This window comes from Lemur catta, chromosome 23 (assembly GCF_020740605.2).
Source record: "Lemur catta isolate mLemCat1 chromosome 23, mLemCat1.pri, whole genome shotgun sequence".
Lineage (NCBI taxonomy): Eukaryota > Metazoa > Chordata > Mammalia > Primates > Lemuridae > Lemur > Lemur catta.
In genome coordinates, this window is record NC_059150.1 from 13180623 (window position 1) to 13205736 (window position 25114).

The 25114-nt window shown below is 34.8% G+C and overlaps 1 protein-coding gene across 1 annotated transcript in view; it reads right to left on the reverse strand.

Moving 5' to 3' along the window:
• USH2A (usherin) overlaps positions 1-25114 on the reverse strand; it is a 605447-nt gene that overhangs the window by 85301 nt on the left and 495032 nt on the right. The window contains exons 56-59 of the mRNA XM_045536030.1: positions 24337-24520; positions 23109-23266; positions 9700-9858; positions 7938-8100 (exon numbers count right to left, since the gene is read on the reverse strand). Coding sequence (XP_045391986.1) covers positions 7938-8100; positions 9700-9858; positions 23109-23266; positions 24337-24520 — 664 coding nt within the window. The remainder of the gene's footprint in view (positions 1-7937; positions 8101-9699; positions 9859-23108; positions 23267-24336; positions 24521-25114) is intronic.

Here is a 25114-nt window from a genome sequence, read left to right on the forward strand (position 1 = left end):
TCTGAATTCCCAAATTGAGATGTAGTCATGGTTTCTACAAAACTGACAGTCTTAAAAATTTGCCTAAATGTGAATTTAAAAAATATATACTATTTAAGAGATCAAGCATTATGTTAGACTCAAGTTTATCCACCAAAACAATTAAAGGATGCAACCTGGCTAAATATATATTATCACTAGTGATTATTTGATAAATTAATATCACAGAGAGGTAAATGTCCCATCCGTGGTGCTAAAAAACATAATCTATGTTAGAATACACTTTGAGCAGAAGTGGTTGAGTAGAACACAATCATTCCTAATCTATTTAAGATTTAGGTTTTACACATTCATCTCACTGGAAGTGTTTCCTCCTGAATAGTCTGTGTTTAGAGAAATCACATTTTCAGTTCTCTCTGGATAGCCAAATGGTTCTTTGTTTAAGCTCAGTTGGGAAACACTTTGGTAATGCATTTTGCCAACTAGAGTTACTTTAATGTTGCCTAACACTAAGAGGAAAACAAAAATAAGTATGAAAACTAGGAACAATATATTTTTAAAGGCATTCATATTTATGTTATCCCAATGTAGGATACTCTTTTTAAGAGCTCCTTTCTCTCTCCCTCCCCTCCAGCAATTGTCACTGCTTATCTTTAAGAGTAATTAAAACAAAACCCTAGAACCCAATGTACTTCCCATACCAGTTGTAAGATTATGAAACCACCACTCCCACACTCCATGAAGAATATTAAGATTCCTCCGAATTTAAGTAAATAGCCAGAAACATCTGTAGTCAGAGGAGACAGGTTGTGGCCCTGGCTCTGTCACTTAGTTCAGTGACCTTGGGCAAACTTGCCTGTGTCCTCTAGTTTCCGTTTCATTTTGTAAACTGGAGTTAATAACATCATAGTATATAAAAAACTTCCCAGAATTCTTATAAGAATTAAAGCATGTAAAATCATTAGGTAAAATGTAATACATGATACAAATGAAGTTATAGAGATGATGTCCAAAGCTGTATTGCAGAGGACACATCTGGCACTTGTGTAAAGTCTGCCCTGAACAGAGAGGTCATCCCAGGAGTTCACATGAAAATAAATGATGGTCTGGAACTAGGCTGCTGGTAGAGAAAATGGAAACACAAGTGATTTACAAAATGCTTTTTGAAGGTGAATCATCAAGCTTTGTTGCACGAGTGGATGCTCCGGTGTTAAGGGAAGAGACATCAAAGACCTTCCAAAAATTTTAAGAGAATCTTTTTTAAAACTCTTTAGTGATTTACCATGCAATGTGGCCTGTGTTTACCACTCACCTGCTGATTCTTCAAAGCATCTACCTTCTGAGATTTATATTCTCATTTTTATATTCCAGTCATAGTCAAATGCTTGCCTACAGATCCCTCATATTCCATGGTATTTCATGCTTCCACAGCTTTGGTATCTGTTAATTCTGTGTGGCAATGCCTCTCCCTATCTTCTTTCCTATTCTACTCATTTCTATAGGCTAACTCCAATTCTTCTTTTAAAATTCTACTCCCACGTCTTTTTCCAGAAAGTCTTTTCCTTGTTTCTCTGTCAAATAGAGTTTTCATATCCTTCTATGTGCTCTTTTTTAAAATTGATTCACTTGCCACACTATATAGTAATGTATGTTCCTTTTTTATACCTATAATGCTATGCTACAAGCTCCCTGAAGGCCAGACCTCTATGTTTTTCATCTATATATTCTCAGCACCTAGTGAAGCATAGCACAGTGTATTGCACAGTTAAGTATTTTTTGAAGCAAAGACTGGGTGACTGACTGGTTGACAAGAAGAGTCTAAGATTCTCTGAAACCTGATCAACAAGAAAAATGTCCTATTACTAAGTTATTGTCTCTCAGCTCTAAACCTACCCATCTATATTTGGCTTTTATGGTGGTGGTGCTTGGACCCTGAAATCCACATTTCTGCTTTACCACCTGACTCAATGTTGGGATCTGCCAATAGGGGACACCAGACAGCGATCAGAAATCTGAAAGGAAAAAGGAACCTGCTCTTTCCTATTGCTTTGTTAGTTAGCTGTTAATATATCTCCCCAGCAAGGATTCTTCATCTTGGAAGTAGCAGTTTCTTCCCCCTTGGGAGCAGATGATTTCAGAATGCAATTTTTCCAACACTTGGAAAACTAACCTCATTTCATGCCTCCACCCCCAGACACCTCAGATGTCTGGGTCTCAGGCTCACAGGCATCCTCCTCTAAATGTCTAAGTTTTAATAATTTCAACCACTTGCGTTTGTTTCCTCAGTCTAAAGGGCAGTAGCTGTTTCCTGTATTTACCACCCCCATCCTATCTTAGAGTTCTCTTTTTATCCTTTCAGTTACCTAGTTAACAAATTTATAACTAGTTACTAATTATTTATATTAAATTCCTTCTGTTAGAGTAACTGATGTGGTTTCTCTTTCTTGATTACACCTTGATTGCTACAGAAAGTGATGATGATGTTCACAGAAAGAGGGAAATAGGCAAATCATAAAGAGGGTGATGACAGATTTGCATCTGGATGCACCGAATTTATTATTTTGCCTTTATTACACCATGTGATATATTGATTGCAAAAAATAATTAGCAAATACAGATGAACAAAAACAGAAGTATTTAAAAGAATTATCCATAACCTATCATTTAGAGGTAAGCACTGTTAATGCTATTTTTGTGTTTAACGTTCTAGATGTTTTTCATACACATGTAAATATACAGAATATACTATCTATTTAAAGAAAAACATAATCATATTAGGCATACTGTTGTGCCCCTACAAATAACAAAAAAGACTCCAGCCAAACCTGGCCATTCCCTGAATCCTGTGTTTTAGTTTGGAAATTTTGCTTATTCTATTTATTTTGTCCACCTAAGATGTCTTTGCCATCAGGCTCTGCTTGTTAAAATCCTACCTACCACAAACAAAACAGAATACAAAGTCCTGAAATGGACTACATGACACACGGGAATTTTGTAAGCGTGGCATTTCAAATTTATGGATTATAACGTTGAAAAACAGATAATATTCTTTTTGGAAAGTGAATTCCTATCTCATTCCTTATAACAAAACTAATGCCATATATAGAAATAAGGAGGAGTGTCATAAAAGTACTGGAAGAAATAATTGATGTGTTACTTTTAATACGATCGCTAAAGAGAGACCTACCTTAATATAAAAAGAGTATAGACAAGTTAACAAGAAATTATTCAATAGAAAACATCTAAGAATATAATATTATACATGCTCACATCCAAATAGCAAATAAATATTAGAAATAAATGAATAACCTTACTTATAATGATCAAAACTTTAATTAAAACAATAATAATGTGTTATTTAGAATATGGAATTAACAAAGATTTGGAAGATTGATAAGACCCAGTTTTAAGAGGAGTTTTCAGAACCAGAAATTCTTATATATAATATCTGGAAGACAATTTAGCAATCTCTAAAAATTTTAAATGCACAAAAGTTTGCCCCGGTACTTCTAGTACTAAGAATAATTCTCCATATACTTATAGTAAGGATGTTTATCGGAGAAGTGCTATAGTAATGAAAACTTAGAAATCACCTATCTTGCCATCAGCAAGGTACTGGCTAAATAATATGATACACATCCATATAACGGAATATTGATGAGTCATTAAAAGAAATGAAGTGTGTGTCTATATATATACATATCTTTTATAAATGCTCAAAAAATTGCAGAACAGTATGGAGAATATGATTCCTTTTATGTAAAAAATGCAAATAGAAAACACCAATGTTAATATATTAAAATTAATAGTGTTGCTTCTATTGATGGAAATTCTATATGCCATGGGTAAGTCATAAGAAGGGATAATAGCCGTAGTAATCTGTACTGTTAAAACTTTTTTCCAACAAATAAATTTCTTCTACAATTTAAATAGTTATTAAATTTTTATTTTGTAAGACTTAGTCTCAATGACATCAACTTCATGAAGTCTTCCATGAATTTTCTAGACACAGAGAATTCTCTCCTCTAAATTTTCTGGTAAATATTTCTACTTCCTGGATTATATCACACTCTTTTGTTTATTTATTTAGCTTGTCTTATATCTCCCACTATAGTGAAGATTGTTGGTAATAGGGCTCAGGTCTCATAGATCTTCATATCTCCCTCAATAGATCTGTACATACATGTATATCTATCTATTTCAATATTTATAACGATATCTATCTTTCCACACAACACAAATTGAATTACATCAAAACTCCTTTCCCTTTGGTACAATGCTCACATTTTCTTAGTTAACTCAATCAGCTTAATTGTCCATTATTTTTAATTCCTTGCTTGGAATATGCTTCCATATCATACCTCCTTCAAAACTATCTCAGATTTTATCCTTTCAAATCCTAACGAATACTCAGAAGGAAGCTTGATCATTTGTTTCTATTTTCACAGTGTTTACAGAATATTTTTGTATAGTTTTGTCTTTCAATGTACATTGAGCAAATCTTTTCATTTATTTAAAGAGAAAGCTCATGGAAGCAATAAACCCCAAGCAATTTGGTCTCTATTAAAATGGAAGCTCCCAGTGGGAGGAGATCACTTTATTATGCATTTTGTAAAGTCCTGAGATAACACATTTGATGGGTTTAGTAGATGAAGTGATGAGATTTTTGCTATTTGCAATGCTACAGAGATAAGATAAAGGGGGAATACCTTAGAATCATTATTATGCAAGCCAAACTCACTGTAAGGAGGAAGCAAATGCCCAAGATGGCCACACCCTGTCAATAAACAGGTTAGGAAACACTGAGTTAAATGTCCCTAATCTTAATCAAAAAGCTTTATAGGTATGGTGGCACATGCCTGTAATCCCAGTTACTAGAGAGGCTGAGGAAGGAGGATTGCTTGAGGCCAGGAGTTTGAGACTGCAGTGAGCTTTGATCACATTACTGCACTCCAGCCTGGTGACAGTGTGAGATCCTGTTTCTAAAATAAATAAATAAACCAAATAAGGCCGGGAGCGTTGGCTCATGCCTGTAATCCTAGCACTCTGGGAGGCCAAGGCGGTGGATTATTTGAGACCAGCCTAACCAAAAGTGAGACTCCCATCTCTACTAAAAATAGAAAGAAATTAACTAGACAACAAAAAATATATACAGAGAAAATTAGCCGGGCATGGTGGCTCATGCCTGTAGTCCCAGCTACTCGGGAGGCTGAGGCAGAAGGATTGCTTAAGCCCAGGAGTTTGAGGTTGCTGTGAGCTAGGCTGACGCCACGGTACTCTAGCCCGGGCAAGAGTGAGACTGTCTCAAAAAATAAAAAAATAAACCAAATAAATAAAATCTGCTGTTTGGAAATGGTAAAATAACATTAAAAAAATTAAAAAAAAAACTTTATAGGAAATCTGTTTTTGTGGCTTACATTAAGACAACAAAGTAGCCCAAATTAACAAGTAAACAAAGCAGAAGAAATCCCATTAATAGTTTATCCGTACTAGGTTATTTTGTTTTTGAAATCTTAAACATCTTTTCTCTTTATTAGGCCAGACGCTTTTTAATAGGATAATATATCTAGAGGTGGTATTTAAACAATAGAAGAAAATTATAGAAGGGAAAATGATCTGGAGTGTCTGCGAGAACAGGGACCAGCATTTTCAGATGAGATAGGCAAGTTGGCTTCCTGCAATTGAATGGAAATATCTGCATGGGCCAAACCCCATCTTTGGTTTGAGCTAAATGTATTTCCTTTGGTGGTGATAGAAGAAAGAGGCCGCAAATGATGAAGCAGGAATTACATGCCATCACCTCCTCAGAAATACTGCAGGCTTGTGGCTATAAGTATCTAAGGGGCTCTCTGCAGTCTTGGAATGAAAAAGAACTATGTGTCTACGTTCTATTTCTGTCCTTACAAATTTCTGATTTTTTTTTTTTTGGTAGCTATCTAAGAAAAATTTGATATTGTTGTTGTCTAAGCACATTTAAACTTCAGCTGAAATAACTGCCAAGTGATTCATGCCTATGTAGGTGAATATAACGATTGTATCTGGAGCCCCAGTGTGCCATTTTCATTTCACTTTAAATAAAAAACAAAATGTATCTATGTCAGTCAGTGCCCTTCTGCCGTACTCAGAGGTATCAAACAGGCTACAATTATGATTGTGAAGTGATTGTGTCACAGTGGAGGAAGGTTTATTGCTTTCGAGTCTGCGAGGCAGTAACACATTCTGTTTCATATTACTCTTTATATCATTGTTTGGCTGTGACTAGAATAATCAAATGCCATCAAATGCTGTCAAATTCAATTTACAGTATTTTTCATTGAAGCGGGCTTTCTGCATTCTATTTCCTGTTTTCCCTCTCCATAGCTGCCGTGGAATCGTCACTGTAATCATCAGCTTTATTTACAAAACCAACAGAGTGGAGCCACGTCCTGGTCTATAACAGATACTTTATTTCCCTTTATTCAGAATAGGAATTTGATGTGCTTTTCTCATACAATTAGCATTAAGTAGATGAAAGAAAACTATTTCAAGAGGATGGGCATTTTTAGAGCCTGCACTAATGTGCTTAGCGTAAAATGTAAACTCACATTAGCCGTTTTTACATATTCGTGTGTATTTGAATCAGAAATATTATTCTTCAAATTAATGTTTACTGGGAAGAAATTTGGCCTGCTCCCTTTTTGGTAATGTCCTTTACACAACCAGAAATGCAATAATGCTTTCCTTTTTCATAATTTCTCTAACAAACCCTTAGCTCATCACTGAAGACTGATCTGATTCAAAGGTTTTCAATATCCGAAGTTTTAAGAGAAGCCTAAAATAGGATTCAGTGTGTGTCTGGGGCATAGGACCAAAACAAAGGAAGGCCTCAGGTTGCTGGAGAGACTAACAAAGGATGTTGAAGAGGGGATGAGGATCTGAGAAGAAATGTGTTGTTCTTTGTATGCTTAATGTAAATACATGGCTTTTGGAATGGGGTATTCAATTTGCAAGTCCTGTATGTCTCCAGTCTGTGTTTTCAGTCTTAGACAACAAGCTCTCAATTGACAGTTTCATTGCCCCATGAACTGTCTGCATTTAACTTTTTCCTTCCCTCCTCTTTCCTTTCCCACTCCCTTCTACCTCCTCTACCCACCTTTTCTCTCTCATTCTTTCTCTCTTCTCTTCTTTCCTCTTTTCCTCCCTCTCTCTCTCCCCCTCTCCTTCTCCTCCTTGTTCATTATTTATTCAAAGAAAACATTAATTTAAAGCAATGTCCATGTTGATCAGGGGAAGGCTAGATCAGAGAGCAAAATACCCTTGGCAACCAGAATGCCCATGGTCTCTCTCTCTTTTCCCCTCATTCTCTCTCTCTCTTCTCTCTCTTTTCTCAATCTGTCTCCTTTTCTTTTCCGCATCCTCTCTGTCTTTCCTTCTTTTCTTTATTTTAGGTAGATACACTTAATAAATTCTGCACATGATAGTGAAAACAAGCTGCATTAACACTACCTAACCTGCTGAGTGGAGACTCATAAAAACAGAAGGGAAGCTGGAGAGTAGAGCCATTCTTTCTGAGTGTGAAAAGTACCATCTTTTGAATCTCAACATAAAAGTGATGAGAAATATTAGAATTCTTATCCCAGATCTGGTTCTTCCTCTTGAAAAACTATGCCCTCTTGATCAGTGAGCCTATAGAGAATTGATCTACTGCTTCAGCAAACATAAGGCTACGTGGGCTATGAGGTCTCGGCTTTCAACCAGATCACAACCAAAAATGTGACACAGTAGTTGTGGCCTTTTTCCTTGGATGATGTTCATGTGTAAAAGGTTGAGCACCACTCTTAGTCCCCACCAGTAGCTGCTTCAAAAAACATGAATTCCCATTCATTCTCTTATGGAAATAGCAAACATACTTGATTCTGCAGTTCTGGAATAGGACACATTCTTAAATGACTAAAAGTAGTAGTAATAGTCCATCTTACCTGTGAATAAAGTAGTTGATGATGACTCCATTCGGTTGTTTAGGTGGCATCCATTTAATCTCTATGCAAGCTGGTCCCAGTGCCTTAAGAACAGGGGAATTAAGATCCAACGGGGCTGCTTCAGATGTTTTCACAAACATTTTATTGCTAACTCCACAACCTCCTTGAAAAAAAATTGAGGTCCTTAGTAATTTGTCAAACAAGGGAAAGAGTAACACATGCATATTAAAAGGATAAGGAATACCATGAAACTTATTTTTCTGAACTTTTGTATATATTTATATACATATTTTAGACCAGTAATATAAATCTCTATAAGATTTGAACATTTAAATAGAGAATCATTTTTGGAAAACCCATTAATTAACCATATATTTCAGCAGGCATAAATAATAGAGCATATACTTGTCCGCACTAAAGTTTCCTTAGTTTACCGCAGTCATTCTAACCAGAAAGTGACAATGCACTTGAATTTCACAAGCATATGTGTGAGCTACACATTTTGTATGCTCTTAATATTTTATGTTTGCCAATATTTTAAACAAAGGACCATTATTCGAACACACAGGAATCAAACAGGTAATTTGAAGGATATTGTACCTCAATAGCATAGTTTCAGGGACATGGAGATGCAGAAGCTGACTCTGCACTTAAATCAAGAAACACTAATTTAAAGCTATTTTCATGTTGATCGGCAGAAGACCAGAGCAGAGAAAGCAACAGCCTTCCAACAAAGATGCCATGGTCTGGTTTGCAGAGAGAAGTGGACACAGTGACTTGTAATTTCTGATATGAATTCAGCACAGCAAAACTGAGACTTCTAATCCTAGCCAACTCTTCAGGAACTGGCACGCATTTGGGAACAGAAGTTCCTAAGGAACTGTAACATGGGAGTTCCAACTACACATTGAATACCAGAGATTGGTAAATTTCTTTAATCTAAGGTGAACAAAATGTTTTGTACACCAGTATGAGTTACCTCTTTTCTTTACTTAGCACTTAGGTGTTATATTTTATATATCATATATATCATATGTTATATAGGTATATAGATATGATATATATTAGTATGTCCCTATCAATCTCTGTATTTAATGTAAAATGGAGATACAATAATTAATGTGTAGCTCTCTTGATTCCCTGTTCTCCCCTCCTAAATCTCAATCTATATTTAACCAATTATTATCCATTTGGAGAGATGAAGGGATTGGGGGAGGCTCTTCCTTAAGACAACACAGACAGATGATAATTTCACTGACCACAGTCTAAGCTACGAAACTCAAGGTGACAATTTATGTACATGAAATAGGGTTCAAGGAAGCACTGTAAAATATGTAAGATTCATTTGGGTGTAACTCAACTTTTAAATAACTCCTCACTTCTCCTTCATGAATAAAATTTAAATAAAACCAAGGTAAATACATTTTCTATGGAATTTTTGTAATACTCATTTTGTTTTATATTACCAATGACTCCTTTATGTGAGCTAGGTGTTTTTCTTTTAAAGGGCCTTATAAAACAAGACTTTGCAAAACCACCATTTTAATATATTTAAATATTCATGATTTAATGTGCAGAAATGCATAATGCTTCACTCGATGCCAGGCTCTGATTTTTCTGGGTAAACAGTCCACTACAAATAAGAAATGAAATGTTAGTCTTTGTCTTTGAACTGAGAATCTATTCCTTTTTAATGAAATTTTTTTTTTTTATGAAATACTTTTTCATAAAAGCCCAGGCCAAGTATCTGAAAGACTTTCACCATTTTGACATGCTTGTATCCTTATCTCATACTGTGTGAATGGAGTCAAATTTTCCAGAAGGGTAGACTGATGACGACCAGCAGAGAAGACCAGAGGTGTTACGCTTCTATCACTGAGTAAGACATTGTACTCCACGGGAATTTGGGGGATGAGGATCCCTTCAAAAAGAGAGAGAGAGAGAGAAAGAGAGAGAGAACATGTATGTATGTTATACAGAATGGTCAACACAATGTGTGTCCTTTAAGAACAATGTATATTTAAAATATTGTAATTGAAAGGTAGGTTACTGCTTAATATAGCAATTAAAAGCTACATGAAACTTAAGCTAGAAAACATTACATTGTATATTCCCAAAGTAAGAAATGTGTATCACTTATTTTAAAAAAGGGTAATAGCTCTATTCAAAGACATACTCTATTGGCAAATAAAAATGAAGGCTTTTTTCACTTTCAAAATATAGAGCAATTAGAAATGGTGATGTATTTTTTCCTGATCTTACTTACTCCTAAAGTACATTAAAAGCACCAGTTTAGTTTGTGATAATAATTTTTCTGTAGAGCATCCTGTCTGACATGGATCCTTGACATAATAGCCCATAAAATACCCAAACCATAGGCTACCTAGAGAATTCCCAGTGCATTAATTATTGAGTCAGGAGAGTTCATTATCAGTGAGACTTATGGATCTAGATACATATGAAATTTGGGTCTAATAATTGTTGTTTTTCACCATTGCTTCCTAAAGAAAGGAAGTCTTGTCATTTTAGCCTCTTCACAATCTATTCATAGAACTACATGCCTGTCAAGTTCATGGTCATGAACAGCATGCATACTTTTTCAAGAAGAGGATTTGAACTTTGAATGAAGAATATAGTAGAGTTTCCTACTAAATTTTCTCATTGATCTTAGAGTTTACAGTACTTATGGGCTTAGTTACTTACCTTTGTAGTATTTAAATAAGTTTGTCTTTACTCTAGAAACAATGGAATCTACAGACAACATTACTGAGAAACTAGCACAGGACTCAGTGACCTAAGAGAGGTGAGGTCTAAAGAATGAAATGTGATTTCGCTTTTATGTGGCCACAAGTTTAAGAGGTAGAAGAGCTAGCACAAACCCCAAATGCTAAGAATTTTGTGTAGGATGGATAAAAAAGAAGTCTCTGAAGGAGATATTGATTAAGTTTAGAAGGATGATCGACCAATTGTTTCCTCAGGAAAGGTGCTAGATTGTGCTGACTTTGGCAATCTAGACTAAGAATTTTTTTTTTAAATTTAGAGCATTATAGCTAAACTGTTACATTTGTTCTAGAAGCGTAAGCTCCTACTGTTCTACCATCAATTACTAAATTCTCATATGTGGCTTCGTCTCTCTCCTGCATTCCAGATTTCTATTTTCAACAGCCTACTAGATATTTGTACATAGAAATTCCAAAGAAATCTCACTCTCAACAGGTCCCAAGAAGAATTAGCTAGCTGTATTTTCCACTCCCAAACCTGTTCTTTTCTCTGGGTTTCCTCTTTCACTTAGTGATAATACTTTCTTCCTATTTCCGGAAGCTGGAGCCTTAGAGTAAGAACCTTAGCGTTGACTCTGCTTTATTCATTCCTAAACTCAAGTGACTACTAAATTTATTAATTCTTTTTTCCAGAAATTTGGACTTTATATATAATCAACAACAAGGAAACTTTGGAGGTGTAAACAAGAGCCAACCTATATTTTAGGAAGATAATACTGCAGGCAGGTAAACAATGGATTGAAAACCTGAGAGACAACAGGTAGGAAGACCAGTCTGAATGTCATTACAGGGGTTGCCACAACAGCACAGACCAGGACAGTCATTTCATTGCATCCCTGTTTTATGCAGGCAGCAGGCATTATCCCATTTAATGCCACTAGAATGTTAACTTTATAAAGTCAGGGACTTTGTTCTCCTCAATGTGGTTTTGGTGCCTAGATTTTAGCAGAAAGTAGCAGCTCAATAAATGTTGATTGAATGAATGAATGAACACTTAGGACAATAGTGGACGGTAAATATTTTTACTATTTTTTTAAAAGATGAGAAAACTAAAGTTCAGAGAAGTAACTTGATTCAGATTATACATTGATTAATTGGGGAAGGTAGGACTTGAACTCAGGCACATTTGATATCAAAGCTTATCTCTCTATATTTATGCTCTTTCTAGATAATGGAGTCTTGGAGTAGGACAATTGGGGGAAAAAATGACAAGATCATTTTGAGAAAACATGTGCAGATAGGCAGAACAGTTCTTGAAGACTGATTATTGATTGACTGATTGACTGATTGATTGAGAAAGGGTCTCTCCCTGTTGCCCGGGCTACAAGAGACTGATGAGATGCACGGAAACGAATGATGAATGAGTCAGAATCATTGCTGATGAAACAAGCAAATCATAGCTGGATACTTAAAGTACTGAAGACCAAGTTTCCCAAACTGAGATACACATATCCTAGACATTTATGGGTTTATCTCAAAGTATATTCAGAGACAAGAACAAAGTACAGCAGGGCCTAAAATAATTTGGCTTTGTTCAGCGTCGTGTCATTATAATGTTGATGAGAAAAAAATATTGATTCCTGGCAGGAGCCACTGTCAGTGTGCAATTTGCACGTTCTCCCCACGTCTGCCTGGGTTTTCTCCAAGTACTCCAGTTTCCTCCCACATCCCAAAGCTACGCTACTAGGAGAACTGGTGTGTCCACATGGCCCCAGTGTGAGTGAGTGTGGGTGTGTGTGTGAGTGTGGCCTACAATAGGATGGCATCCTGTCCAGGGATGGTTCCAGTCTTGCACCCTGAGCTGCCTAGAGAGGCCATCACCACCCTGAACTGGAACAAGCAGATAAATAATTATTTTACTTGTTTTTATTAACCTTTAGTAAATGTGTGTAGTGCTCATATTTATTTCAATGTTTAATATTAGAAGTGCTTTGGTCATTAGCAATTTGGTGATGTTTTGGGGGCCAGAAATATATCTTAGGAGCTTAATCTTGTTTATGTCAATTAGCCTGTGATCAAATTGGTTTTGTTATACGTCATTTCCCTTAAAATTGTGGTTTCCAAAAACTTATCAATGACATTATGTGAAGACTTAGTGTACATATATCTTTTTGGAATATCACTTTGACTTGCAAGATTTGGGAAACGTATGATTTCCCTGTCTGAGCAAGGAAAACCAGCAGAATCCCACTTTTCCTTGTTCACAAAAATTGGATGTGAGTTTTTCTTCCTAAAACATCCAAGACTAGAATAATATATGTATGGTGAATGATTAGAATTTTTGCTAGCTAGTTGCAGAGTTTAAAACTCTGTAGTCACTTCAGAGTGAACCAACTGTGTGACATCAGAAAAAGTTCATGCTGCTATACCAGCACGTTGAACAGTATTATTCATTGTGTAATCAAAAGGCAACATAATTTTTGTCTCTTAGTATTGCTTTAAAATGAATCCAACGTGGGCAATTTGCTCTAGACATGAGATGAAAAGTTGGCCTCGCCCATAACACTTCTGTTTAGTCTCAGGTAATAGTTCTATATTATTTTTTCTCCATGAAGAAAAAAAAAAGATATGATGAAGATTAAATGCCTAGAAAATTTGACTATGTTAATTTTTCTCTTTACTAGAATACTGAGGACACATTATAGGCCTATTTAGAAAATATTCTTCAAGGCCTAATTCTCAACTGCAAGACAAAATTGGCAATGTTTTTACTGCTCCCAACAAGACTGCTATAATTAAAATGAAATTTGAGAGTTGGACGAAGAGAATTGATTATGAGACCATTTGAGAATCAGTCCATCAATGGGTCAAGAAAACTTAAGTACTGTATTAGAGGTGAAAAAAAAAAGGCAATATAATCGTGCTTTCTTTTTCTTCCCTACTAAAAATAGTCTTTGGAGAGTGTTACTTGAGGTAGTAAAAGAGATTGAAGAACGGGACCCTCTCAATTTCCAATTTGACCTTTCAGCAGGAAGAGATGCTCATGGAAATTTCCATACAGACAATGGTGGAAAGGTACAGGACCTCACCTCATGTTTTGGGCATTTATCCTTGTTGTTAACCTGCCATAGTCTGTACAGCAGTGGAAAAAAAGATTGTTGCTGTTTGTACCTACATATTTATGACAAATGAAAACGGGAAGAATTGCCTGGGCATTGAACCTGTTACTGGGGTTAGCTTTCTTCAGATCTCCCTAATATCCTGAAATATAACAGCATATCACTCTGTAACCAATGAGATTAGTGGGAAACATTTTCCAAAATGATAAATTCTATAATAGATTATTTTTTGGATGAAGACAAATACAATGGAATATGATGGAAAATTCACATGATAGAAAGGAAGACCTTAAAGTAATTACAAGCTTATGGTGACTGCTTCAGGCTCTGTTTTCAGACCTCCTGAGATTGCATGTACATTCTGTCCTCTTTGTTCCTAGGATAGATCTCTTAGAAAAGTTTGGCAAGCACACATTCATGAAAAATATGCTATCATTCTTGCTGAACTAGACAAACCACAGAGTGGAGTCAGACAGATCAAATCCTTCTTCTGCCCCAATTTCCCAAGTGACCACTGGCAAATTAAATAAACTCTATGAACACTGGTCCCTTCATGTGGAAAATGATGCTATTAATAGCCACTTCATAAAGAGTTGTGAGGATTAAATTAAAAATATATGTAAAGCACTGCATTATAATATATTTCTGCAGTATAGAAAGTGCTTAATAAATGATAGACAAAATTAAATGAAACCAAATGAAATTTAAAAAAAGATGATACTTTTTATGTCTTCATTTTTGAACCCATTTTTCATATCAAGTTGCTATTCCAATTACAAATAAATGTTATATTCATTCAAGTAAATGTCTTCATAACAATATTTTCTTATCTAGTTTTGTCTTTTATGTGCACTTGGATATGATATCAAGTTGCATTCCTATGAAGATAGTCTACCATTCATTCTTGGCAGTAATTTGGAGTGGTCTTCCCTCTAATTCATCTGAGGTTGCTTTTATTGTATGTCTTCAGTCTGTACCTATTGGTCTACTTCAATGCCTTTCATCCTTCAAGAGGAAATTTTACTAAAAAGGACAGGACTCCCAGAGGGGTCAGTGAGCAAAATCGTACTTCTGCCACATTTCAAGTATAAACAAAATCTTGATCTAGTTTAAACACGGCTAGCCAAAGCATGAACCTGGAAAATGTATTTTTCACATCTTGATTCATCAGAAATAAATGTGCTTTACATATACCTATAAGGTATTGAAACAGAAAATGCTCCTCTAAGCCGTGAACACGTCAAACACTGACATACATTTAGGAAAGAGGGCCCCCTCTACTGTCATAATTTACAGGATGGTGACATGAAAGTCTCTTGTGTCCTGCAAACCCTATACCATCTGCAATGAGTCTGAAATGACTGAGCCCCCTGGTATTCTGATGACTAAATGAAATGAAATGGGCATATTTGTTAAAGGCAGCTGGGAAGCCACACGACTTGGTTAGTTCCCGAGTTCATAAATTTATGTCAGAGCAAGGGGAACAGTGGAAGCTCAAGTGAACCAATTTACCCTAAGTGCAAATGGCAGTTTTGTTATTTGGTGTCAAAGTTACCAGTCGCACAATGACAAGCTGCCATAATACATTTTCTTGTTCACTAAAGAACAAGGATTTCGTTGGTTAATATTCTTTGCAATGCTCCTTTTCATAATTTACAACAACTAGATGCTGATAGGTTATTTAACATTTATGAAGTTAAGATGTAATCAGAAAAACCCTGATTATCTTTACAAATAAAAAAGTTAAATTATTCAACTTTTTTTTTTTTATCTCCATGGCTTCATTTCACAGCAGGTGCATACTTTACAATGGGACAAGTCAATCAAATAATCCTTTTTTAAATCTTTTTTTAGGTGCTGGAGCAGGAACAATTCTTAGAGGAGAAACTATTAATTCAGTTTGATAGTGGCATTTGCTTCAAAACACTGGTTGCACTTCACATAGTGCCTTTAACAAATCAGCCTAAATTCTGCTCTATGTAGGTAGGAGTGTCTTGATTATGCCTTTTGGGGGGTGTGTAAGTGAAATAGGACCCCCTTGAATATGTCCATGACAACTGTACAGAAATTTCACACAGGTTATATAATAGTTATCATTTTATGCCTTTTCTACCTTATTCCATGGTAGGGTTATTGATAGGAAAGACAGTGTCTCAATTCCTCTTTGTAACTCTCAGGGCATCATGCTTTGCCCCTGAGAGGGGCTCAGTAAACCTTTCCATGTTAGTTAAATGAATAGAGGAATTAATCTACTCAAAGGCAAGTGAATTTCATCCCATGAAGTTTTAAGGTACAAATAAAATGACCCTACTGGGTTACTGGATGGATGACCCTTAGATTACACTGTCCTCCTTCATGTCTTCTACATCTAAAGCAAACTTTTTTTTTTTAGCTTTTAAATTGAATCACAGTAAAACTCATAAAAAATCATTTGCTTTCTGCACTGTTTAGGTAGAAAAGCAGTGAGAAAACATGGCAGAGTGGTTTGACCTTAGAATTTGGAGCCAGACCCATGTGGGTTGGCTCTGTGCTGACACACACTTGATGAATAACCTAGAGACAATAGCTTAGAATGTCTAAACTGACTTTTTTTCATCAGTAAAATAGGGAAAACAATAGGACATACTATATTAAATTATTATGAGCATTAAATGAGATATGTGTTAATCTCTTAGCAAAAAGCCTAGCATATAATAAAACTCAATAATGTAAGATACATTTATTAATATGAAAAATCAAATGCAAAACACTGAAGTGAGTTTTATATTTTCTTCTGAAACTCACCACTCCTTGTCATTGGGTTATTTGCACTTACAAGTTAAGAAAAGCGAAACAATTGTCAATGTTGAATCAACCTAATTTATGCAATTCGAATTCCTTAGAAAGCTTAATGTCAATTTTGATGTTAAATGGATAGTATCTGATCTAATACAGTGCAGCTGATGAGCTAACTGAATACTAAGATGTCTAATGTCTATAAATAAGCCATATTGTGGCTGGATAACCTTTAATCAAAACTTGATTACTAAAAAACATTTATATTCTTAAGCGATATTAATTAAAATTATTTCTCAGTAGAGGAATTGTTGCCAGTTTTTTTCTTTAATGAACTAAGAAATAAATGTTAAAAGAAAACACTAGCATTTCAATATTATATATTAAACCTAAATAATTCACCATCCTTAGTGAGAAAAAGTATGTATTAAGATAAGTGCAACGATGGTGTTAACTAGAATATGATTTAATGTTACAATAGTTCAAAATATAATCATCATCTTGATAAATTAGAAAGTCTCATTATTACCTTCAGAGTTGAAGTAATTTTGAATGTTTGGATTCTTAAACAGCAGGGATATCTATCTCCATTCTTATTCTGAGTAAACCATTTATGTTCCATGAAGTATTTGCTTCTTAATTTTCTATAATTTTTCACCTATTAAGGTACCATATATCCTTCGTTCTCTTTAACATAAATGTATAAGTTCTGATCCACATCACTGTGAACTGATTTATCAGTTCAGAGCTAGTAAAAGGTGAGAAGGAATGTTTAGGAAGGAGCCAATCTGTTTGCCTGTAGATTCAAACAATAAATGACTAGCATCTATTTCAGTGTTCACTAAATGTTTTACCATGCCATCTCACTTACTTCATATAACAACATTATGAGATCAGCATTTAATTTCCCCTTGTACAGATGAGAAACCTAAATTTTAGAGGCATGTGCAACTTGCCCAAGGCTAAAGGACAACTAAATTGCTGGTCCATTTCACATAAAAACCAATACTTCCTTTTCTGCAAGGTGAAAAAAATTATGCATCCACAAAACAACAAATAGTCTTTGAAAAATAATGTGTATGTGCCCTGTTTGTCTTTAATTAGGAATATATATTTGTGTATGTCTGTGTATATGTGTGTGTGTATGTGTGTAAGGTTAAGTTAATGTGGAGGGAGGGTGGGCTTTAATAGAAAATCAAGCGTTTGAATAATTTTAAACAGTAGAACATTCAAAATTTACATTTGCCTGCTAAATTTTAGAAGTTTACTCACTATTTCGTTCCTCCATTCATTCAGTAAAAATTTCATAAGGATATGTTATTTGTGTATCATCTGATTTGGAGGTACAAATGGTACACAAAAGTAGAAATCTTGATTTTCTAGAGCTTGGAGTGTTTTGGTAATATTAGTACTGACATTTATCAAGTAATAATGAAGTAAAGTGGACTAGGATTTACCTGGGGAGGTAGAAGAATTTTTACCAAGGCTTTAAAATAATCCCTTTATAGAAATTTGAGAAATGACTCTCTCCTCTAATTAAAATCCTCCTGCACTTGGAATCCAGTTTTGTTAAGTCAGGCCTATTCCTTCTAGACTTTTGGATGGGGGTAGGTGAAGCTTTGTGGTTACAAATTCCCACATGCTGTAGGAGATAATTGTTGCCACCCGGGGCTGTTTGCCACCATTAATTCTCCTGGTCTTGATATGCTCAGTAAAACATTATTCTCCCAGAATCCTTTGGTTTTCATCAATACCTAGCTCTGTTTCTTGGCCCTCTGGGCTACTATTTCAAAAAGCATAGTTGATCCATCACAAATCTGAGAGACTTTGGGCAACAAATGAAAAGTTTGATTTGGACTTAAGAGTTAAGCCAAAGACAGGAAGGAATAGCTCTTACAAGACAGTATCAGAGAGCAGACCTGGATTCGAATCCCGCCTGTGCTGTGTGGTCTTGAGCATATTATGTTACTTTTTGAGACTGAAATTTCTTATCTTAATGAGGGAATAATGATATTGCCTGTTTCCTAGGGTTTGCATACGAATTACTGAGGTAAGCAGGGAAAGTATGTATCAACGTGTTTGGCACATAGTAGGAATCTAACAAATGACAAATATAACAAATAATATGAATGTATATGTATACGATATTTGATACCAATGTCCCATGTACTGTTACCCCGGATAGTCTCACATATTCCCTAGACCTTACCCCCTTTTACTCGTTGGATTTATAAACATATAGTGAGCCTTCGTTTATTGACAGTATTAGAACAATAATTTCAAAACTGCAAATCCAGTTAATTGCCTCAGTTGTTCTTCTGTTGCCAAGTAACCACATAGACTTTTTCTCCCAGCAACTTACCTGGCTAAGGTTTCTCTGTTCATACTGACCACAAAACAAAATGCCTGGGAAAAATCAATTAATTTAACTGCTATTCTAGCTTTGGACAGTCAAGAGAAACTGGTTTGATTCATGTTTTCAGAGCATTATTATAATTGCCCTCTTTTGCTTGGTGTATGATCCAAGCTTACTAAGCTTGGTAGTACACCAAAGTCACATGGGGAGGTGTTAGAAAGATCTAGATTTCTTGACTTCATCCCAGGAGATTCTTTTTCAGTAAACTTGGAGTTGAGAATGTGTGTTTGCATAAGCTTTCTAGGTGACTCTAATGTTCATTTAGGTTTGGAAACTCCAGGTATGGACTGTTTTGCCCATTATTCAGCTCTGCCTATGATATAATCGTTTTGTAATGGCAGGCAGTATGATGACTATCTAGAAAACTCTTGACTGTGAGCAAATAACCTCCACTTACAACAAGGTTGTTTTCTTTCAGTTTAAAATATATATTTGTGACTACTTAGGAACAGAAAAATGTTTTTATTATCCAAATCAAAACACAGCATGAGGTACTTCTCAATAAAATCAACTGAAGATTATACACAAGTTAAAATCATCTGACTGTTTGCAGAGTTGGAAATCCTCCTAGGCACTAGGAAAAAAGGTTTAATTTAAGATTTTAATCTTTCCATACATTACTTGATTTCTGTAATGGGTTTTGTGCATTGGAAACAAAAAGATTGACAGGTCTGGATATTACAGATTTATTAACCATTGGTGAAATGGTCAGAGTTAATGTGTAAAGCATTTCTACAATATCCCCTAGGCTGGACTAGAATGAACAATTGCTACAAAGCCTGAGGTAGGTGAGAGTTAAGGTTATATTAAATAAGCAAAAATTATGTTTTATTCTACAATGATACTTTTCTAAATGGAAACATTATATATAAAACGTAAAAATGTGATGTTGAATTCAAAGAAAAAAAATGACATAATGCTGGGGAATTTGAAAGAAGTCTTGGAAATTTACTAACCTAATCCTGCAGTAGGCAGTTTTATCATTTTGAAAAGGGGGACCTTGAAACCTGGCAAATGTTGGAGCACACACATTTTAAAAATGAGTAAGTAAAGGAAAAACTTAATTCTTCAAATAATAATCATCACTATCTACAGAATATTATACAGAACCAGATAATATATGCCAATTACATAAATTACTTCATTTAATCTTTACAACAACCCTACATGTAGGTACTATTATCATCTCCATTTTACAGATGGAGAAAATCGAGGCCTAGAGAGATAAATGAACTATTTGAGGGCAGCTAATCAGTGCTAATACTGGGATATGAATCCTGGCTTTCTCTTTTGTTTTACTTTGGTTGTCACAAAATAAGTATATTTTTAAATCTGTGCTGAATGTGAAGTCTTCAGATTAGCAAAGGCAATTTATATGTGCAATAATGTTAAAATAACAGATAGTTTGAAAAATCATGGGACTTCCTCGTCATATGGCGAGGGACTTGTCAACTTTGCTTATTGCTCTGGACTTCCCCTTGTTGTTCTTTGAGAATTTGGGTTGTAGAAGACCATGTTCTGAATCTGAAAAGTCTGCAGTCAGTAGGCTGAATGTGGTCTCAGACTGGTTTCATCCAGCCTCGTTATACTTTGTGGCACAGAAACACAATAGCACTATAAAAATGCCAAGGAAAATATGCTAAAAAATCAAATCAAAAGATAGCAATGCTATTCCGTGAAAATCAAAATAAATTCTGTAAAGGGGAATGTACATTTGTATATTTCGCACTGCAGAAGATATATTTTTTCCTTCATAGAAATTAAGAACAGAGTACAGTATCTATGTTCCTAAAACTTAAAGATTGTATAGCACTTTATAACACACATTGCCACTATTAATTATTCCTTTCTATTCTATTTAATTTAATGTTATATATTTATTTTAAAACCAAAGTGGGTAAAATCATGTACATTTAATATCTTAGAGCAGCTTAAATTTTTCTTTGTTTATAAAGCTCTTGGTAAATTTTCTTCTGTGAATTTGAGCAAAAAAAGAATCTTCTCTTTGATCTTACACTATGATATTAGAAGGAGGCTGGTTTATGAGAATTTAAGTTTTATACATTAGACCTTTATCTTTACAACTATACAATATTACCTGTTGTGATTGTTCAATTCAATGAAAATTATGTGGCTGCTAATTATTTTATGGAATGGATCTGCTGATGGCCAAAATGCCTGTTAAGTAATTATTTAATACCATGTTGAACTATAGCTAAACTTATTCTGATGGAAACCATAAGATTTTGTTTCAATTTAATATTAAGATTATATATTAAAAATAAAATCACCTATTTTTGAAGTGCATTTAACACCTTAATCAGTTTTAAATTTTACTTGAAAAGTCCTCCATGTGTCCTTTTTGTTAAAAGATAGGGCAAGCAGATTTCACTCTAATCTTTACTCTGCAGTGTTAATGCAATCAGGATTTTACCTGAGGGTGATGCTTATATCAAAATATGTAATAATAATGCACTAAATCACAAGACAGGCCAATAGTGACTATTGGCTCAACACAGGCTATCCAGCTTAGAAAGGAAAAATTCAGTTACCATAACTGGTCACAACCCAAGGTACGTGGACGGAGTGGGCAATTATCTTTACAAATTTTTCATTCACTGATATAATATAGAGCGAACAATATAATGTCAACGATCCAATCTAAGGGGTCCTGTGGAATTGAATGTTCAAGGTAATTCTGACCTACCTATATGACTTGCCTCGGATATAAATGAGTAAGAAGACAGATTTTTAAGCTCCGGCACTTGAAAGTATACAAACATTAATTAACTCAAGATAGATTAAGATTTAAGTTTAAGACCTGAAACCATAAAAATTCTAGAAGAAAACATAAAACATAAGAAAAATTCTTCTGGACATTAGTCTAGGCAAAGAATTTATGACTAAGACTCCCAAAACAAATATAACAACAACAAAAATAAATAAATGAGACTTCATTAAACTAAAAAGTTTCTGTACAGCAAAGAAAATAATTAACAGAATAAATAGACAACAACAGAATGGGAGAAAATATTCACACTCTATACACCTGACAAAGGACTAATTCTCAGAATTCACAAAGAACTCAAACAATTCAGCAAGAAAGAAACCACCCCAATCCAAAAGTGGGCAAAAGACATGAACAGATTTTTTTTCAAAATAAGGTACACAATGTCCAAGAAACATATGAAAAAATGCTCAAGATCACTAATCATCAGGGAAATGCAGATTGAAATCACAATGAGATACCGCCTTAACCCTGTCAAAATGGCCATTATTAATAAGTCAAAAAACAATAGATATTGGTGCAGATGCAGTGAAAAGGGAATGTTTACACACTGTTGGTGAGAATTTAAGGAGACTCCTCAAAGAACTAAAGTAGACCTACCGTTCCATTCAGCAATCCCACTACTGGGTATCTACTCAAAGGAAAAGAAGTCATTTTATCAAAAAGACAGATGTACCCAAATGTTTATTGCAACACAATTCATAATTTCCAAGATATGGAATCAACCTAAGTGCCCATCAACTAATGAGTGGATAAAGAAAATGTGGTATCTATGTTCCATGGAGTACTACTCAGTTGTAAAAAGTATGAAATAATGTCTTTTGCAGCAAAGCAACTTGGATGGAGCTGGAGACTATTATCCTAAGTGAAGTATCTCAGGAATGCAAAACAAATACCACATATTCTCACTTATAAGTGGGAGCTAAACAATAGGTATATATGGTCATAAAGCTGTATACTGCACATTGGAAACTAAGAGGAGGGTGGGAGGGGGTGAGGGATCAAAAATTACATATTGGGTATAATGTACATTATTCTGGTGATGGGTACAGTGAAAGCCCTGATTTCACCACTATAGAGTTCATTCATGTAACAAAAAAACACTTGTATCCCCTAAATCTATTGAAATAATAATAAAAATTTTACATCTATATATAGCTATCTATACGTATGTATATACTCATGCATTTATACACTCAGGAGTGTGGTTTACATTATTACATTCATATTTATCAAAGAGACAGAATGTGTCCTTCCAATTCACTAAATTCATAGTTCTATACTTATCTATAATTTCCTTTAAAATATTTTATACACACACACATACACACACAGAGGTTTTATTTTTTTTACCTGGTGGTATCCAAGCAACAAATATGGAATACGGCCCAATTACTGTGATATTATGTGGAGGATGGATTTCTTCTGGTGTCCACAGAGGTGTCTGAACAATGTAATCATCACTAGTACTGCTGCCACCTCCAGTTTTGGCTTCTAACTTGTAAATGTAGCTGTATTTATAAAGAAAAACAAGTGATAAGGCAGTGCATACGAGGCGTGAACGATGATTGTTTTATGTATCCATTGCTTAGTCCTAAATTTGTGACAAACTGCAAATTATTTGCTCCCTGTCCAGAAACTTAACTTGGTAGTTTTTCTAGCACAGGCAACATTCTCTCCAGACTGTCATATTTCAGGCACTCCCAACTTTATTTTTAACCCACTAGTAATTCATAGCTTTTCTTGAAGACTTCAGAAAAGTCTTGGAGTGTGCTGGTGGATTGTGGAGGATTTAAATTAATCTTCCCCACTTTTAAATGGGTTGGAGTTCAGGGAAATATGTTTAGAGGAAGATGTTTTTAAATTGATCTGCTATTCTCTACAATAAAACTAAATTGATCTCTACTCTCTACAATAAAACATCTGTTGATGTAAGATATATTTTGTCTCTGCTGAGAAATGAATGGGAATGAATTGCAAATATGTGGAACTTTTCCCTCCTAAAACTGCTCATCTCTATACGTACTATAGCAAGTAGAGAAAACATTGTACAAAAAGAAATAGTTTTCCTGTTTGTACAATAGTTTTGTTGATGTCTTTAAATCTCTTTAATTTCTAGTTTAGAAATGCATGATTTTGAAGATAATTTGATGATTTTTAAAGTTTAGTACTTTGCCTGTTTTGTATATTTAAAAATTCTCATGCTTTTATGAGACATCTATTAACATAATTTTAAAAAAGAGGTAACCGAGAGAAAGTATTGCTTTCATAAAAAGGCACATATATCTATATATCTACATCTCTATATTATATCTCTATATCGGTATACTCATGCATTTATACACTCAGGAATGTGGTTTAGATTATTCTGCTTTTAAAGGAGACTGATTATTTTTTTTAAAGAATTTCATGTATTTTGAATTGCTAAATGATTTAGCACTTTTATCAGTTAGGGAACAGCTGATGAATGAGGAAATTAATTCAATAATTTAATAACTTTCAGTGGAACATGTATTCTTTTTCTACCCTGAAAAATATACAAATCTTACTGTATGATTGGTAAAGTTTTCTTTTAGTTTACCTGCTGTTGGGCTCCAGGTTTTTATCAGTGAAATTCTGCTCTTCGCTGCCACCCAGGAAAAGCAAGGTTCCATTACGACTCAATTGATACTGAGAAATGAGGCCGTTGGGTTTTTCTGGCGGACTCCAATATAACTCCACCGTTGTAGAATTGATGATCATGTGTCGAGGTGTCACCCAAACTCCTGGCAAAAATAACGCAATGAGTTTTTATTGTTAGGATAAAATAAACACCTTATTAAAAGTCACACCATCATGTCATGAACTGTGATATTTTTATCTGTTGATAACGACAACAGATAAAAAAAAATCTCAGTGTGAAGAACACAAAAATACATTTTATTTACTTTGGAGACGAAATACGTCATCAGGTGTAAACATTTTTTTATTATCATTTTGATGATTTCACTTTTGAATTGCCTTTAGAAAGTGAATGCTGGACAACTAGCAGAAAATGTCTCCATCTTGGCTGTCACTCTGACTGTCATTTAAATCAAGGCCTGGGAGAATGTCCAGGGAGTTTAAACTTTGATATACCTTACCTGGAATATGTGGGTGTATTTATCTGAATTATACAATTCAACAAATAAACATCCTTTCCCTTTCCCTCTCATGCCAGTGGTGTGCTTACTTTCCTCTGGCTACTCTGCCTCATTTAGTGGCTTCTCTTTGCCTCCTGAACCTCATAATGACGTAGTACTCAGAGACCTAGGCTCTCTCCCCTCCTCTGCCCTCTTCTTTTTCCTCTTCTTCTCTTCTAGCACTGACTTCCCTAGGTC